General features: G+C 49.4%; 1 protein-coding gene across 1 annotated transcript; it reads right to left on the bottom strand.

Annotated features, from left to right (window-relative positions):
- Positions 1 to 14884: 14884 nt before the first annotated feature.
- Positions 14885 to 15808, bottom strand: LOC311198475 (olfactory receptor 14A16-like; the record flags this gene model as incomplete). The annotated part of the gene is made up of 1 exon (XM_084272432.1): positions 14885 to 15808. One exon carries the CDS (start codon positions 15806 to 15808, stop codon positions 14885 to 14887), a length of 924 nt encoding a protein of 307 aa, XP_084128558.1.
- Positions 15809 to 16888: the final 1080 nt, after the last annotated feature.

The following is a 16888-nucleotide window of genomic DNA, read 5'->3' as shown; positions in this document are numbered from 1 at the left end:
TTGCGTGGAAAGTGGAACAATTTAACTTAGTGGCATTATAGTCCTTCCTTGAGTGAATGAGTGAGTTTGTAAATCACAAGAGGGGTGGTCATTAGCACAAGTAAGATAAAGCTATGTAGCTGGGCTATAAGATGTGCAAACTCTATTCTTCTAGATCCCTGGATAATCTACACATTAACCAATATTCCAAAATAAAAAGAAAGCGTAACGCATTGGAGATATCCAGCAGAAGGTGGGAGTGATCTTCATTGGAAGATGGAAATAACTGACTTAATTGGTTATTAACTTATGAATTCAAGTGACTTTTAAAGCTGAGAAGTGGAGCACATAAAGTTACCAAGCTTTTAGAAAAAATATTTCATCTTTTGTGCATTTTCATGGTTATATGGATATCAGAGCAGTTAACTTTGCATCTTTAAGCATACTGTCAGGAGGATACCATACTGACTGCTTGTCCAATTTCATTCCTAGAAATGACAGAATAATTTTTGCTGAAGTTGTCAAAAAATCAAAACATGCTTTAAGTGAGGCAACATCATAACCACTAGGTCTTTGGGTGGCAATTGTCAGATAACCTGACTAGCAGCTTTAGCATACTAGATATCATTCTATTCAGTCTCTGAGTGTTTCAGGATATTCCAAGGAACACAGCTACATCTGTAGAATAGTGCTTACTTGCTAAGTTAGTGTAAACAAGCAAGATCAGTTGAGAGCAATGGGAATTATGCTGAGCTGCATCTTCTCTAATTAGGCAGAAAATGTTTGCTTTCAGGTTGACGTTCTCAGTTGCTTTGCCCTGCTATTAAAGTAATTATTGTCTGACCCTTGTCAGACCCAGAAGGGGTTACAGATAGGGGTGATCACTTCACCTGTCTAGCAAGGAACTGTCATGAGGATCACTAGCCCTCATCCTTATTGGGGACTTCAATTTACCAGATGTCTCCTGGATGTACAGTACAGCAGGGAGGAAGCAGTCTATCAGATTCCTGGAGTGTTTGGAAGACAACTTCCTGACCCAGCTGGTGACTGAACCCACCAGGGATGGTGCCCTGATGGACTTGTTGTTTGAAAACAATGAAGACCTAGTGGGGGATGTGAAGGTTGGAGGATGCCTGGGGCATAATGATCATGAGCTGACAGAATTCTTAGTACTGGGAGAAGTAAGAAAGGGAAACACCAGAACAAGCACCTTTAGGCTTCTGTAGGGCTGAATTTGGTCTGTTCAGGAAGCTGCTCAATAAGTTTCCATGGGAGGCAGCCCTGGAGGGCAAAGGAGCCCAAGAGGGTTGGTTGCTCCTCAAGAAGGAAATCTTGGCAGCACAAGAACAGGCTGTCCTGGTCTGTTGGAAGAGGAGTCGGTGAGGAAGGAAGCCAGCTTGGCTGAGGAGGGAGATCCAGGAAGATCTTTGGGAAAAGAGGGAAAAATATGAGCTTTGGAAGAAGGGGGAGGTGTCTTGGGCTGAATATAGGAATGTAGTGAGATCGTGTAGGGGGAAAGTCAGAAGGGCTAAAGCTGAACTGCAACTCAGACTGGCCAGTTCTGTAAAAGAGAATAAAAAGTCCTTCTCTAGGTACATTAACAGTAAGAGGAGGATCAAAGAGAATCTCCATCCCTTATTGGATACTGAGGGAACACTAGTGACAAGGGAGAAGGACAAGGCTGAGGTCCTTAATTCCTTCTTTACCTCAGCCTGTAGTAGTAAAGATGGTTACTCCCTGAGTACTCATCCTCAGGAACTGGCTGACAGAGAGGGGAAGAATAGCATAATTCCCATGGTTAAGGAGGAGATGATTAGTGATCTACTTGGCCAGTTAGACACTAACAAGTCAATGGGACCTGATGGGATTCACCTGAGGGTGCTGAGAGAGCTGGCAGATGTGCTTGCCAAACCCCTTTCTATCATCTACCAGCAATCCTGGTAGACTGGGGAAGTTCCACTCGACTGGAGTCTGGCAGATGTGACACCAATAGAAAAAAGGGGCGGAAGGAGGATCCAGGGAACTACAGGCCTGTCAGCCTGACCTCACTCCTGGGGAAGATCATGGAGAGGGTCATCTTGGGAGCTGTCATGCAGCACATGCGTGATGGCCAGGGGATCATGCCCAGTCAACATGGGTTTACAAAAGGTAGATCCTGTCAGACTAACCTGATCACTTTCTATGACAAGGTGACCTGCTTAATGGACAAGGGGAAGGCTGTGGATGTGTCTACCTGGACTTCAGGCAAGCCTTTGACATGGTTTCTCACAGCATTCTGACTAAGAAACTGGCTGCCACTGGCCTGGACAGGTAAACCCTCAACTGGGTTCAAAACTGGCTGGATGGAAAGGCCCAAAGGGTGAATGGAACCAAACCCAGCTGGAGGCCGGTCACGAGTGGCATCCCCCAGGGCTCAGTCCTGGGTCCAGTCTTGTTCAACATCTTTATCAGTGACCTGGATGAAGGGATTGAATGCTCAGTAAGTTTGCAGATGACACTAAACTAGGAGGAAGTGTTGATCTGCCTGAGGGTAGGGAGGCTCTTCAGAGGGATCTGAACAGACTGGACCAATGGGCAGAGACCAACGGGATGAAGTTTAACATGGCCAAGAGTAGAGTGCTGCACATGGGACATAACAACCCCATGCAGTGCTACAGGCTGGGGGAGACTGGCTGGAGAGCTGTCAGGAAGAGAAGGACCTGGGGGTGTTGGGTGACTGCAGGCTGAATATGAGCCAGCAGTGTCCCCGGGCAGCCAAGAAGGCCAATGGCATCCTGGCTTGTATCAAAAACAGTGTGGTCAGTAGGTCTGAGGAGGTGATTTTGCCCCTGTACTCAGCATTGGTGAGGCCACACCTTGAGTACTGTGTCCAGTTCTGGGCTTCCCACTATCAGAAGGACATTGAGGTCCTTGAGCAAGTGCAGAGAAGGGCAACCAGGCTGGGGAAGGGGCTGGAGGGCAAATCCTATGAGGAACGGCTGAGGGAGCTGGGGATGTTTACCCTGAGAAGAGGAGGCTGAGGGGAGACCTTATCACCACCTACAAATACCTGAAGGGAGGTTGTAGAGAGGTGGGTGATGGTCTCTTCAGCCAGGTGACAGGAGATGGGACAAGGGGCAATGGCCTCAAGCTGGGCCAGGGCAGGGTTAGATTGGATATTAGAAAAAAAAAAAAAATACTGAAAGAGTTGTCAGGGCTGGAACAGGCTGCTCAGGGAGGGGGTTGAGTCACCTTCCCTGGATGTGTTCAAAAAAAGGGTAGATGAGGTGCTTAGGCATATAGTTTAACTTAGGATGGGAATGGTTGAACTCGATGATCTTCAAAGGTCTCTTCCAACCTGGTAATTCTGTGATTCTGTGACTTCATTTAAGACCTTCCTCTCCCAACCCACATTCCTGCCCCAGTTTTACCCAGGTAAGAAAGTCAAGTCTTAGGTATAGGCAGCATTCATACGAAATAACAAGAACCTTGTGATTAAAGCAGAGCCTCAGAGTCAGGAAGCTTGAGTTTATGTCTGGTTTTCTTCTGTATATTCTGTGTGACTTTGAAAAACAAAGAATCGATATCAGAGAAAAATGACCATGAGTTTTCACTGCTGCAGCATTGTGAAAAAATACATACCTTCAAAACTGCAAGTAGTCTTGAAAATATAAATGTTAATTGCCCTTCCTGTGGTTCCCCTACCACAATACACCAAGCAGGTTGACTGGTTACAGTCTTTGTTCACAACTAAATCATTGTGAGTTCCTGAGTATTCTAGGATTTAAAATAATTTTTTGCCTTTACAGGAAGCATTGCACATTCAAAAGAGCAGTGAAGACTCAGAGGTGAATGTCAGCCCTCATCACACTAATCTCCAAGGACAATGGCTGTCGTTGGATGCAACACTTAGATGATGGATATTATAAAGTCAGTATCTTGTGCATGTAGACCAAAGGCTCTCATCTGGGCTTCTTACCAGGCAGAGCACAAGCCAGTGTACACCTCTCTGGCCAAGTCATTAGTGCTCTCATAAAAGGAACAGTCCTGTAAACCAGTACACTTTTTCCAGAACTCTTTTTAATCTCACTTCTATTTTAGGTTAAACTGGATCAAAAAGATCAATTCTGAAACTCCCTAGTGCCCACTGAGAGCTTGAACTACTCAGCCACAGAACCAGGCTCCTTCCTGTGAAAGTGGTAAGACAAAGTTTAAAATTGGTGTTGGTAATTCGGGTACTTGTGGGACCAGACAAATAACAAGTAAGAGCTTTCTTTATTACATTTTAAAAGTGAATATTTAAATCCCTTATCCGATCTGAGTTTTGCTTCCTGGTATTTTTTCATCTGTAGCATGAAAATCCTCATTTATTAGCACTGGCTGACCACAGCATAAACCTCAGCAACCCGAAATGCTGCCTTGGAACTTGGAACAGGGAGCAGAGCACCACCTAGTGACAAAGGATAAAATTACTCATTTGTTACTAAATGTTTTATTGGATAGTGTTTAAAATTCAGAGAAAAAAAAACCTAATACAAATAAAATATTTAAGTTAACAGTTAAAATCTTTTACAATCCTAAGTTATTGTCTGTCAAATATAAGGTAACTTTTCCTGTACTAATCGAAGGAATACAAGAGTTACGATTACTGATTCCAGTCTTTTCACGTGAACTTCAGTTGCTTGGAATATAGATTTTATTACCTATTAGTGATTCGTTCCACTTGCTGTTTTCCTTTATACACAGTAAGAATGTAACACAAAGCTTAAGGAGAATAATTCAAAAAAGCCAGAACAACAATGAAAGCTAGTATGAGCATGTGATGACAGCAAGCCATCAAATTCCAATATTAGCCTTCATCATTGGCACTGTTCTTTTAGAAGGTTTTTAAAAAATCAGATCATGACACAGAACCCAGACACACTACTCTGTGTCTAGGTTAAAGCTATTATCAATTTTGGTTATTTTTCTTGATAAAAACAAAATACTGAACTCTTATAGAAAAAAGTTACATTTCACTTGAAACAAATGCAAATTTCACACTTCCATGTCAGAGGAAAATGGTTTTTCCATGTTTTTAAAGTGCTATAGTGCCAAGTGTTGCTTAAGGAAATCACTTAACGGTGGACTTGGCAGTACTAGGTTAATGGTTGGATGTGATGATCCTAAAGGTCTTTTCCAACCTTAACTGTTCAAAAAAAGTGATGGAGAATTCATATTCTCTATTTAGGTTCTCTATTTAGGTTTTTATAGACAAAAAATTACTTTTGCAACTTGTATTACATGTTAGAATCTTATTCTGATTTTCAAATTATGATAACTGTCTACAAACTGATAAATAATGAGCATTAAAAGGCACAATGCTGATAAAGAACTGTGAGTTGACTGGAAACTAAATGGTGTAATAAACCCTTTGTAAGACACAGAGTTTTTAGAAATCTTTCCTGATACGTTTTCTCAGAAGCACTTACTGGGTGAAGGGAGGTGTAAATTTAAATCAGTATTTTACCAAGCTCTGTTAAATCAATTCAAAAGTAAATTTCAGAAACATTTCACAAGTTAACTTTTTAAAAATATAGATATATTTATTTCCAATTAGCTTAGAATGACTGTGAAATTCTCTAGGGCAGAGATTTATTATTAGTTTAAAAATCCCAGTTTCAGATATTACTAATTTACTTCCATCGATACCAGGTTGTCACCAGAGTTGCTTTCTGCATCTGCACTCAAAAAAGTGGAACAAGTTCTTTGTAAGCAACACCAGCCTATTGCTCTGCCTCTTGTACAAGAATCACAGAATCACAGAATTATCAAGATTGGAAAAGACCTAAAAGATCATCCAGTCCAACCATTCACCTATTACTACTAGCTCCCACTAAACCATGTCCCTCAATACAACATCCAGTCTTTCCTTGAACACCCCCAGGGTCGGTGACTCCACCACCTCCCTGGGCAGTGCATTCCAGTGCCTGACTACCCTTTCAGAGAAGTAGTGCTTCCTAATGTCCAGCCTGAATCTCCCCTGGCGCAGCTTGATACCATTCCCGCTAGTTCTGTCACTGTCTACACGGGAGAAGAGGCCGACCCCCAGTTCACCACAACCTCCCTTCAGGAAGTTATAGAGAGCTATAAGGTCTCCCCTGAGCCTCCTCTTCTCCAGACTGAACAATCCCAGCTCCCTCAGCCGCTCCTTATAAGGCCTGTGTTCCAGACCCCTCACCAGCCTAGTAGCCCTCCTCTGAACACGTTCCAGGGCCTCAATGTCTTTCCTGTAGTGAGGGGCCCAAAACTGAACACAGTACTTGAGATGCGGCCTCACAAGTGCTGAGTACAGGGGGACAATTACCTCCCTGTTCCTACTAGTAACACTATTTTTGATGCAAGCCAGGATGCCGTTGGCCTTCTTGGCCACCCGTGCACACTGTTGGCTCATGTTCAGCCGTGCATCAATCAGTACCCCCAGGTCCATTTCCTCCACACAGTCCTCCAGCCACTCTGCCCCAAGCCTATAGTGCTGCCTGGGGTTGTTGTGGCCAAAGTGCAGGACTCGGCATTTGCTCTTGTTGAACCTCATGCCATTGGCTTCAGCCCAGCTCTCCAGCCTGTCCAGATCCCTCTGTAGGGCCTCGCTACCCCCAGGCAGATCCACACTCCCAGCCAATTTAGTGTCATCTGCAAACTTACTGAGGGTGCACTCAATGCCCTCATCTAGGTCGTCGATAAAGATATTGAAGAGGACAGGCCCCAGCACCGACCCCTGGGGAACACCACTCGTGACCGGTCGCCAGCTGGATTTAACTCCATTTACTACCACTCTCTGAGCCCGGCCCTCCAGCCAGCTCCTTACCCAGCCGAGGGTGTACCCATCCAAGCCACGGGCTGCCAGCTTCTGCAGGAGAATACCGTGGGAGACAGTGTCAAAGGCTTTGCTGAAGTCTAGGTAGACCACATCAACAGCCTTTCCCTCATCCAGCAGATGGGTCACTAGATCATAGAAGGAGATCAGGTTGGCCAAACAGGACCTGTCCTTCATGAACCCATGTTGGCTAGGCCTGATCCCCCGGCCATCCCGCACATGCCGCATGATCTCCCTCAAGACTATCTGTTCCATAACCTTCCCTGGAAACGAGGTCAGGCTAACAGGCCTGTAGTTCCCCGGATCCTCCTTACAACCTTTCTTGTAAATGGGAGTCACATTGGCGAGCCTCCAGTCTTCTGGGACCTCACCAGTCAACAAGGAGAGCTGATAGATAATGGAAAGCAGCTCGGCTACCACCTCTGCCAGTTCCCTCAGCACTCTTGGGTGGATCTCATCCGGCCCCATGGACTTGTGGCAGTCCAGTTGGAGTAGGAAGTCTCTGACCGTTTCTTCCAGAATCACAGGGGAGTTAGCATGCTCCCCAGCCGAGACTACCAGGTCAGAGAGAGGAGTACCCTGAGGATAACTGGTCTGACCTTTAAAGACAGACGTAAAGAAGGCATTCAGAACCTCCGCCTTTTCCTTATCCTCAGTGATCACATTCCCAACCTCATCCAGTAAAGAGTGGATATTCTCCTTTGTCCTCCTCTTACTGTTAATATACTTATAAAAGAGTTTGTTATTCCTTTTCACCCCGGCGGCCAGGTTAAATTCAAGCTGGGCTTTTGCCTTTCTGATTTCACCTCTACACATCCTGACAACTTCCTTGAATTCATTCTCAGTTGCCTGTCCCTCCTTCCACAGGCGGTAGATTCTCTTTTTCTCCCGGAGCCTCAAGAATAACTCCCTATTCATCCACGCCGGTCTTCTTCCCCGCCGGCTCATTTTGCGGCTCAGGGGGACCGCCTGCTCCTGCACCCTTAAGACTTCCTTCTTGAAGAGCAACCAGCTCTCTTGTACCCCTTTGTTCGCTAAGACTAAATGCTAAGGGACTCCCCCTACCAGTCTCTTGAACAAATCAAAGTCCGCCCTCCGGAAGTCCAAGGTAGCAGTTTTACTATTCCCCCTCCAAGCTCCACCATGAATTGAGAAATGTATCATTTCATGGTCACTCTGTCCAAGGCAGCCCCCAACCTTCACATCTCCTACCAGACCTTCCCTGTTCACGAACAGCAGGTCTAGCGGGGCAGTTCCTCTTGTGGGCTCTCTGACCAGCTGCATCAGGAAGGCATCCTCTATGCACTCCAAAAACCTCCTAGACTGCTTCTTCTGTGCTGTGCTGTACTCCCAGCATATGTCAGGGAAGTTGAAGTCCCCCATGAGGACAAGGGCTGATGACCGTGCAGCTCGTGCCAGCTGCTTGTAGAACACCTCATCTGTCTCTTCATCCCGGTTTGGCGGTCTATAACAGACGCCCACCAGGATGTCTGCCTTGTCAGCCCTTCCTCTTATCTTTACCCATAGGGATTCAATGTTATCATCCCCAGTCACAATCTCAGTAGCAGGAAAGGATTCCCTAACGTATAGAGCCACACCACCACCCCTCCTTCCTTGCCTGTCTCTCCTGAAGAGTTTGTAGCCATCCATTGCAGCACTCCAGTCATGGGAGCAATCCCACCATGTTTCTGTTATGGCAACCAGGTCATAGTTTGCCTGCCGCACTATGGCTTCCAACTCTTCTTGCTTGTTGCCCATGCTGCGTGCGTTAGTGTAGACGCACCTCAGCTGAGCCCCTTGCCTCTCTCCTAATCCCAATACCATTTCCTCAGGCCGATCTCTAGCAGACCTGGCTTTATCCCCTTCCCCCTTCCTATCTAGTTTAAAGCCCTTTCTACAAGTCCTGCCAGCTCCTGGGCAAGTATCCGTTTCCCTTTCGGAGACAGGCAATTCACCAGCATTATTACCACTATAACCAGTTTTGGCACAGTAGTAGGTGGCCGAGTCACTGTCCCTGATACTGTTCATCTGCAGCGTCACCGTGCTCTGGGAGTGGTCCCTGGAGATGGTGAAACACCCCTTGACTGATGACACGTAGACTGTGCTGCTCCCATCCTTGCTAATACTCGCGACACGCTCGAGCCCTATCCCAGGCACCTGACGCACCCAAACCATGGCATAGCTGTTGAAGGTGAAGCCAGAGCCCTTGCAGAGGAGGCGCAGGGACCCCCCCGGGTGTCTGGAGGCCCCTCCAGACTCCACCAGCGTCACGGCCGCCCACATCCCTGGGGAAGGAGGAAGGACACCAGTGAGTTGCCTGCTCCCACCATCATCATCATCGTCATCATCATCATCATCATCATCATCATCATCATCATCATCATCATCATCATCATCATCATCACCATCATCATCATCATCATCTCCATCGCCACATCCTCACCACCCCCTCGTTACCTGGGAGGGCGACAAGGATGAGGAGGATGGTGGAGGCCCAGTGGGTGCCCATGGGGATGTGTTTGGCAAGGGGGGTGATGGCACCATGAGCTTGGTCGAAGGGTTCTTATAGGGCGGAGGGGTTGAGTGTGATTTGCATAATAAGTTGGGGATGGTGGAGGTGGCTCGTTACCTCCCCCTGGGTATCAGAGCCCTAACAAGCGCACCCAATTTGTTTGGTTTGACTTATTGAATTATTTCTGCAGGGAATGAGGGTTGGGGAAAAATAAATAAATAAGTTAATTAACTAAATAATTAATTACAAATGTCTGGTCTCAGGTGTGTGGTCAAAACAAAGAGTTAATCAATTAATTATAAAATCTCCAGGTAAGATGAGGCAGCTGTGCAGGTTAATTAATTATTCATGGGGAGACACACAGCGGAAAGCAATTAACAAATAAGTCATTAAAGGAGGTATCCAGGGAGCCCATGTCAGATGCATGGCAAAAGTAATTAAGAAATCAGTTAATTAAATATTTAAAGGGAGTCTGTATGTTGTCCATGGCAGACAAATGGTGAAAGTCATGAAGAAATCAGTTAATTAATTAATTACAGTGTTTCTCTATGGAAGCCCGCAGCAGGCTCACTGTGAAAGTAATGAAGAAATCAGTATAATTAATTAATTACAGGGGGGCTTTAGAGAACTCATGGCATGTGCACGGCAAAAGCAATTAAGAAAACAGTTAATGAAGCAATTAAAAGGAGTCTGCACAGAGCCCCAGGCAGATGCCCAGCAAAAGTGCCTCTGAAGGGGCCCTGCTGAGCTTCCTGTTTGTAAGCAGAGAAGGCCCAGTGGGGGATGGGAAGGGTGGAGGATGCCTGGGGCCCAGTGACCATGAGCTGAGAGAATTCTCAGTGCTGGGAGAAGGAAGGAAGGGAGAGAGAGAGCAGAACAGCCACCTCAGGCTGCCCTAGGGCTGCCTTTGGGCTGCTCAGACTGCTGCTGGAGAAGATCCCAGGGGAGGCAGCCCTTGAGAGCAAAGGAGCCCAGGAGGGGTGGATGCTGCTCCAGAAGGAAATCTTGGTGGCACAAGAACAAGCTGTCCCAGGCTGTGGGAAGAGGAGTGGGCCAGGAAGGAAGCCAGCTTGGCTGAGGAGAGAGATGTAGGAAGTCGCCTCCACGTCTGTGTCCTCGTCCTTCAAGGGGAGCAAGTCTGGACTACAGATGAGCAGCCTCAGGGACGGCAACACGGCCGCCTACTGCGGCGCCAAAAGTGCTTGTGGTGGTTATTATGACACTGGTGGCCTCGACGCCATCGCCGTGTCCCCACCTCCCCTCAGGACAATTCTGGCCCCACCCCAACTGTTTCTGCTCCAACAGGAGTTTCAGGCCACATGGTGATGGATTGCAGAAAAACTGACCAAGGTTTGGGCCAAAAGCACCCAACCTTTGTCCAACATATGGCCCAAAGCAGCATGAACTCGAGGTACAACGGGAGAGCCGGGTGAAACGCCGCTCGGAGCGCGGGTGTTGAGCTGGATGCCAATGGCCAAGGGTTGGACAGGGGGCACAAGCAGTTGGTGGGCACCACAGGCAGGTTATGTAGGAAAATGATTCATATTTGGACTGAAAATACTCAAAGATGGGTCAAAATGGTTGATAATGGGGCAAGATTGTTCTCCAGGGATGTGGGAACACAGGGATGGGGTTGGGGCCACCAGCACCACCTCCAACATTTCCAGCACTTTTGGCGCAGTAGTAGGTGGCCGTGTCACTGTCCCTGAGACTGTTCATCTGCAGCGTCACCATGCTCTGGGAGTTGTCCCTGGAGATGCTGAACCAGCCCTGGACCCATGGCCCATAGTAGGTGCCACCATCGCTGGTAATAAGTGCAACGTATGCAAATCCCTTCCCAGGCACCTGGCGCACCCAGTACATGTTGTAGCTGCTGAAGTCAAAGCCAGAGCCCTTGCAGAGGAGGCGCAGGGACCCCCCGAGTGTCTGGAGGCCCCTCCGGACTCCACCAGCGTCTCGGCCGCCTGCAGCTCTGGGGAAGGAGGAAGGACACCAGTGAGTCACCTGGTCCTGCCAGAGCCCTCCACGTCCGTGTCCTCATCCTTTTGGGGATCAAGTCTGGGCCCAGCCTTTGTCGTGGCTCCAGGGGTCAAGGTTTTGGGTGATCGGTTGGGGTTTGGGGCAAACACAGCCAAGACCTGAGGGAAAAGTTCAAAGCACCCAGATATGACCATTCTGCCCAACCCTCAACTGGTCACCCCAACCCTCAACCTGTCACCCCAACACTCATCCCTTGGAGCGACGCCTCGCCCAGCTTTGCCATTCTGTCCCGAGCTCAGGCTGCTATGGGCCCCACCGCAACCAGATTTGCTCCAACCTTGAGTGGTTCTGACCCAAACCTGGACCATTGTACCACGAAACTCTGAGCTCAGCCCTGAATGCTGTCCCCAGGGCTGCGGGCAGCCGTGACGCTGGTCGAGTCTGAAGGAGCCCCCAGACACCCGGGGGGTCCCTGCGCCTCCTGTGCAAGGGCTCTGGCTTTGACTTCAGCAGATTCATCATGTACTGGGTGCGCCAGGTGCCTGGGAAGGGGCTGGAGTACACTGGGAGTATGTACAGTGATGGAGGTGACACCTACTACCAAATGTGCTGATGCTGGTTATGGTGGTGCTGCTGGTGGACCGGACCTCATCACCGTGACCTGGTCTTTCTCGTGAAAGATTTTTGCCCATTATTAACCTCTTTTGACCCATCTTTGAGTTTTTCCAGCCAAAATCTCAACCAGTTTCCTTCAGAACCTGCCTGTGGTGCCCACCAACCCCTTGAGCCCCTTGCCCAACCCTTGGAAACTGGCATCCAGGTTTAACTGTTTCCGTCTGACCTCAACACTCTTCACCCCAAATCTCAACTCATCACCCTAACCCTCGGCGCTTGGAGCACTGTCAATAGCTCAACCCAGACTTGCTCCCCTTGTGGGACGATGACGCGGATGACAATGGTGATGTTGGGACCGGGCGACTGAATGGATCAAACACAGTTGATGTTGGAGCTTGAAATTGTTCTGCAGAGAGGTGAGGACACGGGGACGGGGTTGGAGCCACCAGCATTAGCACCAAAATAACCAGTAGTAGCTCTGGCGCAGTAGTAGGTGGCTGTGTCATCGTCACTGAGGCTGTCCATCTGCAGCGTCACCGTGCTCTGGGAGTTGTCCCTGGAGATACTGAACCGGCCCTTGAACCAACGGCGTGTAGTAGGTGTTGCCACTACAGGTGTAAATAGCTGCGACCCACTCGAGCCCCTTCCCAGGGGCCTGGCACATCCATCCCATGGGGGTGCTGCTGAAGTAGAAGCCAGAGCCCTTGCAGAGGAGGCGCAGGGACCCCTCGGGTGTCTGGAAGCCCCTCCGGACTCCACCAGTGTCAAGGCCGCCCGCAGCCCTGGGGAAGGAGGAAGGACACCAGTGAGTCGCCTGTTCCCACCATCATCATCATCATCATCTCCATCGCCACGTCCTCACCACCCCCTCATTACCTGGGAGGGCGATGAGGAAGAGGAGGATGGTGGAGGCCCAGTGGGTGCCCATGGTGATGGGTGGTGGGTTTGGGGAGGGGGGGATGGCGCCACGATGGGGTCGGGGGGTTCCTATAGGACAGAGGGGTGGGAGGTGATTTGCATAACGAGGCAGGTAGAGAGGGCAGGGAGGTCAAATGCCCAGAAAGCCGCTTGCTCACACCCCTTTTCAGCTGAAAAGGGGAGCAAACAGCTATCAGGAGGGTATGATCCAAGCTCAGGACAGAGGGATCACTCTGCAATTAGTGCAACGAGCAAAAAAGACTCAGCACAGAAGAAAGGAAAGAAAAGGGATTTATTACACTACAACTACACTCCCAGTGACACCAGAGTCGGGTGATGAGAAGTGTGGCCAGGTGTTAAAGCACCTTCCCCCACCCCTCCCTTCTTAGCAGACTGCACTTTAGTCACAACTTTACTCCCTTCTTCCCCCCACATTGTTTCATGGGGAGGGGCAGGGACTGGGGGAATGGGGTTCCAGTCAGTTCCTCACAACTTCTATTCCTTCTTAGCTGGAGGGGGGGAATTCTGCACCCCCTTCCCCTGCAGCACCGTGGTGTCCCACCCACGGCAGACAGACCTCCACCAACGTCTGCAGCCTGAGTCCTCTCTGTCAGGGAGTCATCTCCTCACCACGTGCCTCAGCGCGGCTCCTTCCATGGGGTGCTGACATTTGGGCCCAGACTGCTCCAGCCTGGTCCCCCCCAGAGTCACAAGTCCCCAGCAAACCTGCTGCAGGGTTGGTCGGTCTCTGCACAGGCTGTTGGTGGAATCTCTGCTCCCCGTCCTTATCCATGGGCTGCAGGGGAATCCCTCTCTCTGGCACCTGCAGTGCCTCATCGCCCCCTCGACCCCACCGTCTTCCCTGGCCTTGGTGTCTGCACAGCTCCTCACACCTTCTCACTCCCTTCTCTGGAGGCAAAAAGCACCTGCCTGGGGTTCTTTTTTCTCCTAAATGTGATTCCCAGAGGCGCTGTGACCATCGCTGTTGGGCCCGGCCTCGGTCAGCAGCGACTCTGGCTTTGAACCGGCCAATGTTTCCTCTCTGGGGGCTGCAGAGAGCTTCAGGCTGCTCCCTGCAGAGCCCATCTCTGCAGCCGCCCCTTTTCCACCAGCACCCAGCTACCAAAACTGGGACAGGGACAGAATGTGACTGGGAGGATCTGTGGATGAGCTGGTGCCTTTGTGCTTGCAGGAAGAGACTGTGGAAAGGGAGAGACAGCAGCCCAGGCTGTCAGTGTGGGGTGGGAATGAGGAAGGGCATTGGGTGCCTGCAGGGAAACAGGCACAGGCGTGGGGCAGGGTGGGATGGGCTGTGGTGTAGATGGCCAAGGCTGGCCATTCTAAAAGGGCCTGATAGAAATGATGGCTTTGCCCCCTTGGCTGTGGCTTATGTCCCTGACACAGAGGCCTCAGAGGAGACACATTTTCCTCAAGGCCAACTTGCACCCACCCCAGGGGAGGACACCATGTGTCATACCCCTGTCCTTCCCTTAGTGTCACATTCTCCACATCCAAGGAGGAGTCCTGAGACACAGGTGAGGGTCAGGATCTTCCTGCTCTGGGGCTAGGGGTCAGTGCTTGGCATTTCTGCTTCAGACCAAGCCAGGGTGTCCTCAGCATCAGAGCTGCCTGTGCTTTGCCTGTGTTTGTCCTCGTGGCCTCCAGTTGTCTGCTCTAAGGAGCCCATGGGGAGGCTTTGTCAGTAATGGCTGCCAGCATGGCCTGTTAATGCTTCAAGGTATTTTGGGCATTATTCCTGACTTCAACTTCTGGAAAGGTTTCATCACTCTCCTCTTGGTATCTCAGGTCTGCAGATGCAGAAGCAAATATGTCATTAACATCCAGGAAGCCCTTACAAGCATGTCTCTTCAAGTATTTCTCCATAAAGAACTCAAGACTTCTACAACTAATTGGATTTTAATTAGCTTAGACAAACTTGAAGAAAAGAAAAAACCCCAAACAAAAGCCCAAATTAAAAACCTACTAAAGAGGGAGTGGTCATAATGTGAGTTACATTGTTGGTGATATGAGCAGCTTATTGCTGCTTAGAAACATCCAGTCATCAGTTTCAAAACGGCATCCTTGAGCTCCTGGTTCCTCATGCTGTAGATGAGGGGGTTCACTGCTGGTGGAAACACCGAGTAAAGAAATGCCAATACCAGGTCCAGAAATAAGGAACAGATCGAGGGGGGCTTCAGATACGCAAACACACCAGTGCTGATAAACAAGGAGACCACAGCCAGGTGTGGGATGCATGTGGAAAAGGCTTTGTGCCGTCCCTGCTGCGAGGGGATCCTCAGCACAGCCCTGAAGATCTGCACATAGGACACCACAATGAACACAAAACAACCAATATATAAGCAGAGACTAACCATGATGAGTGAAATTTCCCTGAGGTAGGCATGTGAGCAGGAGAGCTTGAGGATCTGGGGGATTTCACAGAAGAACTGGTCAACAGCATTGCCATGGCACAGGGGCAGAGAAAATGTATTGGCTGTGTGCAGCACAGCATTGAGAAACCCACTGGCCCAGGCAGCTGCTGCCATGTGGACACAAGCTCTGCTGCCCAGGAGGGTTCCATAGTGCAGGGGGTGGCAGATGGCAATATAGCGGTCATAGGCCATGACAGTCAGAAGACAGAACTCTGTTGTCATCAAAAATGCAAAGAAAAAGAGTTGAGCCACACATCCTGTGTAGGAAATGGCCCTGGTGTCCCACAATAAATTGGCCATGGATTTGGGAACAGTGGTGGAGATGCAGCTCAAGTCAAGAACAGAGAGGTTGAGGAGGAAGAAGTACATGGGGGTGTGGAGATGGTGGTCACAGGCTATGGTGATGATGATGAGGCCATTGCCCAGGAGAGCAGCCAGGTAGATGCCCAGGAAGAGGCAGAAGTGCAGGAGCTGCAGCTCCCGTGTGTCTGCAAAGGGCAGGAGGAGGAACTGGCTGATGGAGCTGCTGTTGGACATCTGCTAGCATCAAGTGGGGAGAGCTGTGAGAGTCGGAAAATGCAGTGAGAAGTTAGGGAACTCTTCTTTTAGGAAAACCTCTTGCAATTCACATTGACTCTCTGGATTCAGGAGGACTTTTCGCAGCTCCCTTTTGGGAGCTCTGTTTTGTGCTGCGTTGAACATGCCACTGCTGGGAGCAGGGTCAGCTGTGGGCTCTGGAGACCTCAGTCCTGCCTGGCAGCAGTCAGTAAATAGAAGGATGGTGTGATCTCAGACTAAATCCCCTGTGGATAGGAATGAGCTTTTCAGCACTGTCACTCCAGTTTTACCCGAGGGCAGAGCAGAACTTTGAAACTACAGACGGGGGTCCTGAAGTGAGGGTAAGCTCAGTGCCAGCCCCCCCAATGCTGAGTCTCAGAGTCCCTAGTAACAGTGGTACAAAGGCAACAAGGACAGGAGAGGAAACAGCAAGAAATGCTCCACACGAGTCTGTAAGGAGAGGAACAGACAGACAAGCACTCAAGAGTTTCTCCTCACTGGGTGTTGGGCTACCAAGGACATGACTCAGTCTGAAACCCTGGAACTCTGCGTTTAGAGTCTGTGCTGGGTGACAGAAACCTGGGGATCATTGTGGGAAAGTGACTGCACTGTGGAGAACATCAGGGAGCTACCAAATTTCCACTGCCAAGACATTGCTGGGAGCAGTTCCTTCTCACTCCCTGCCAACGTCTCTGCTGCCTTGAGCTGTCCCTGCAGCTGCTTCTCTTTGCCCATGTCACCTCCCGCTCTGTGCTTACAGACCTCATCCAACCTGCCCTGCGCTCAGCTCTGCTCTGCAGACCCCTCCTGGCATCAGGGCACTGCCCCAGGGAACCTTTGTGTGTTCAGGGCTCAGGAGAAGCTCAAACGTCTTAATGAGAATCGAGTTTTCATTGTATATTCTTGAGGGAAGAAATAAGTTCTAATATACCACAGTCAGCACAGCCCACAGGAGAGGAAAAGTCAAAGCAAAGACTCAGCCTGGCAGGAAAATGCTTCCTTGGTGGTGCTCTTCAAGATCCCTTTTGAATTTCTCAAGGATCAGCTGGAGTTGTGAGG

This window comes from Gallinula chloropus (genome assembly GCF_964237585.1).
Source record: "Gallinula chloropus genome assembly, chromosome: 18".
Lineage (NCBI taxonomy): Eukaryota > Metazoa > Chordata > Aves > Gruiformes > Rallidae > Gallinula > Gallinula chloropus.
This window is presented reverse-complemented; position numbering and strand designations above follow the sequence as displayed.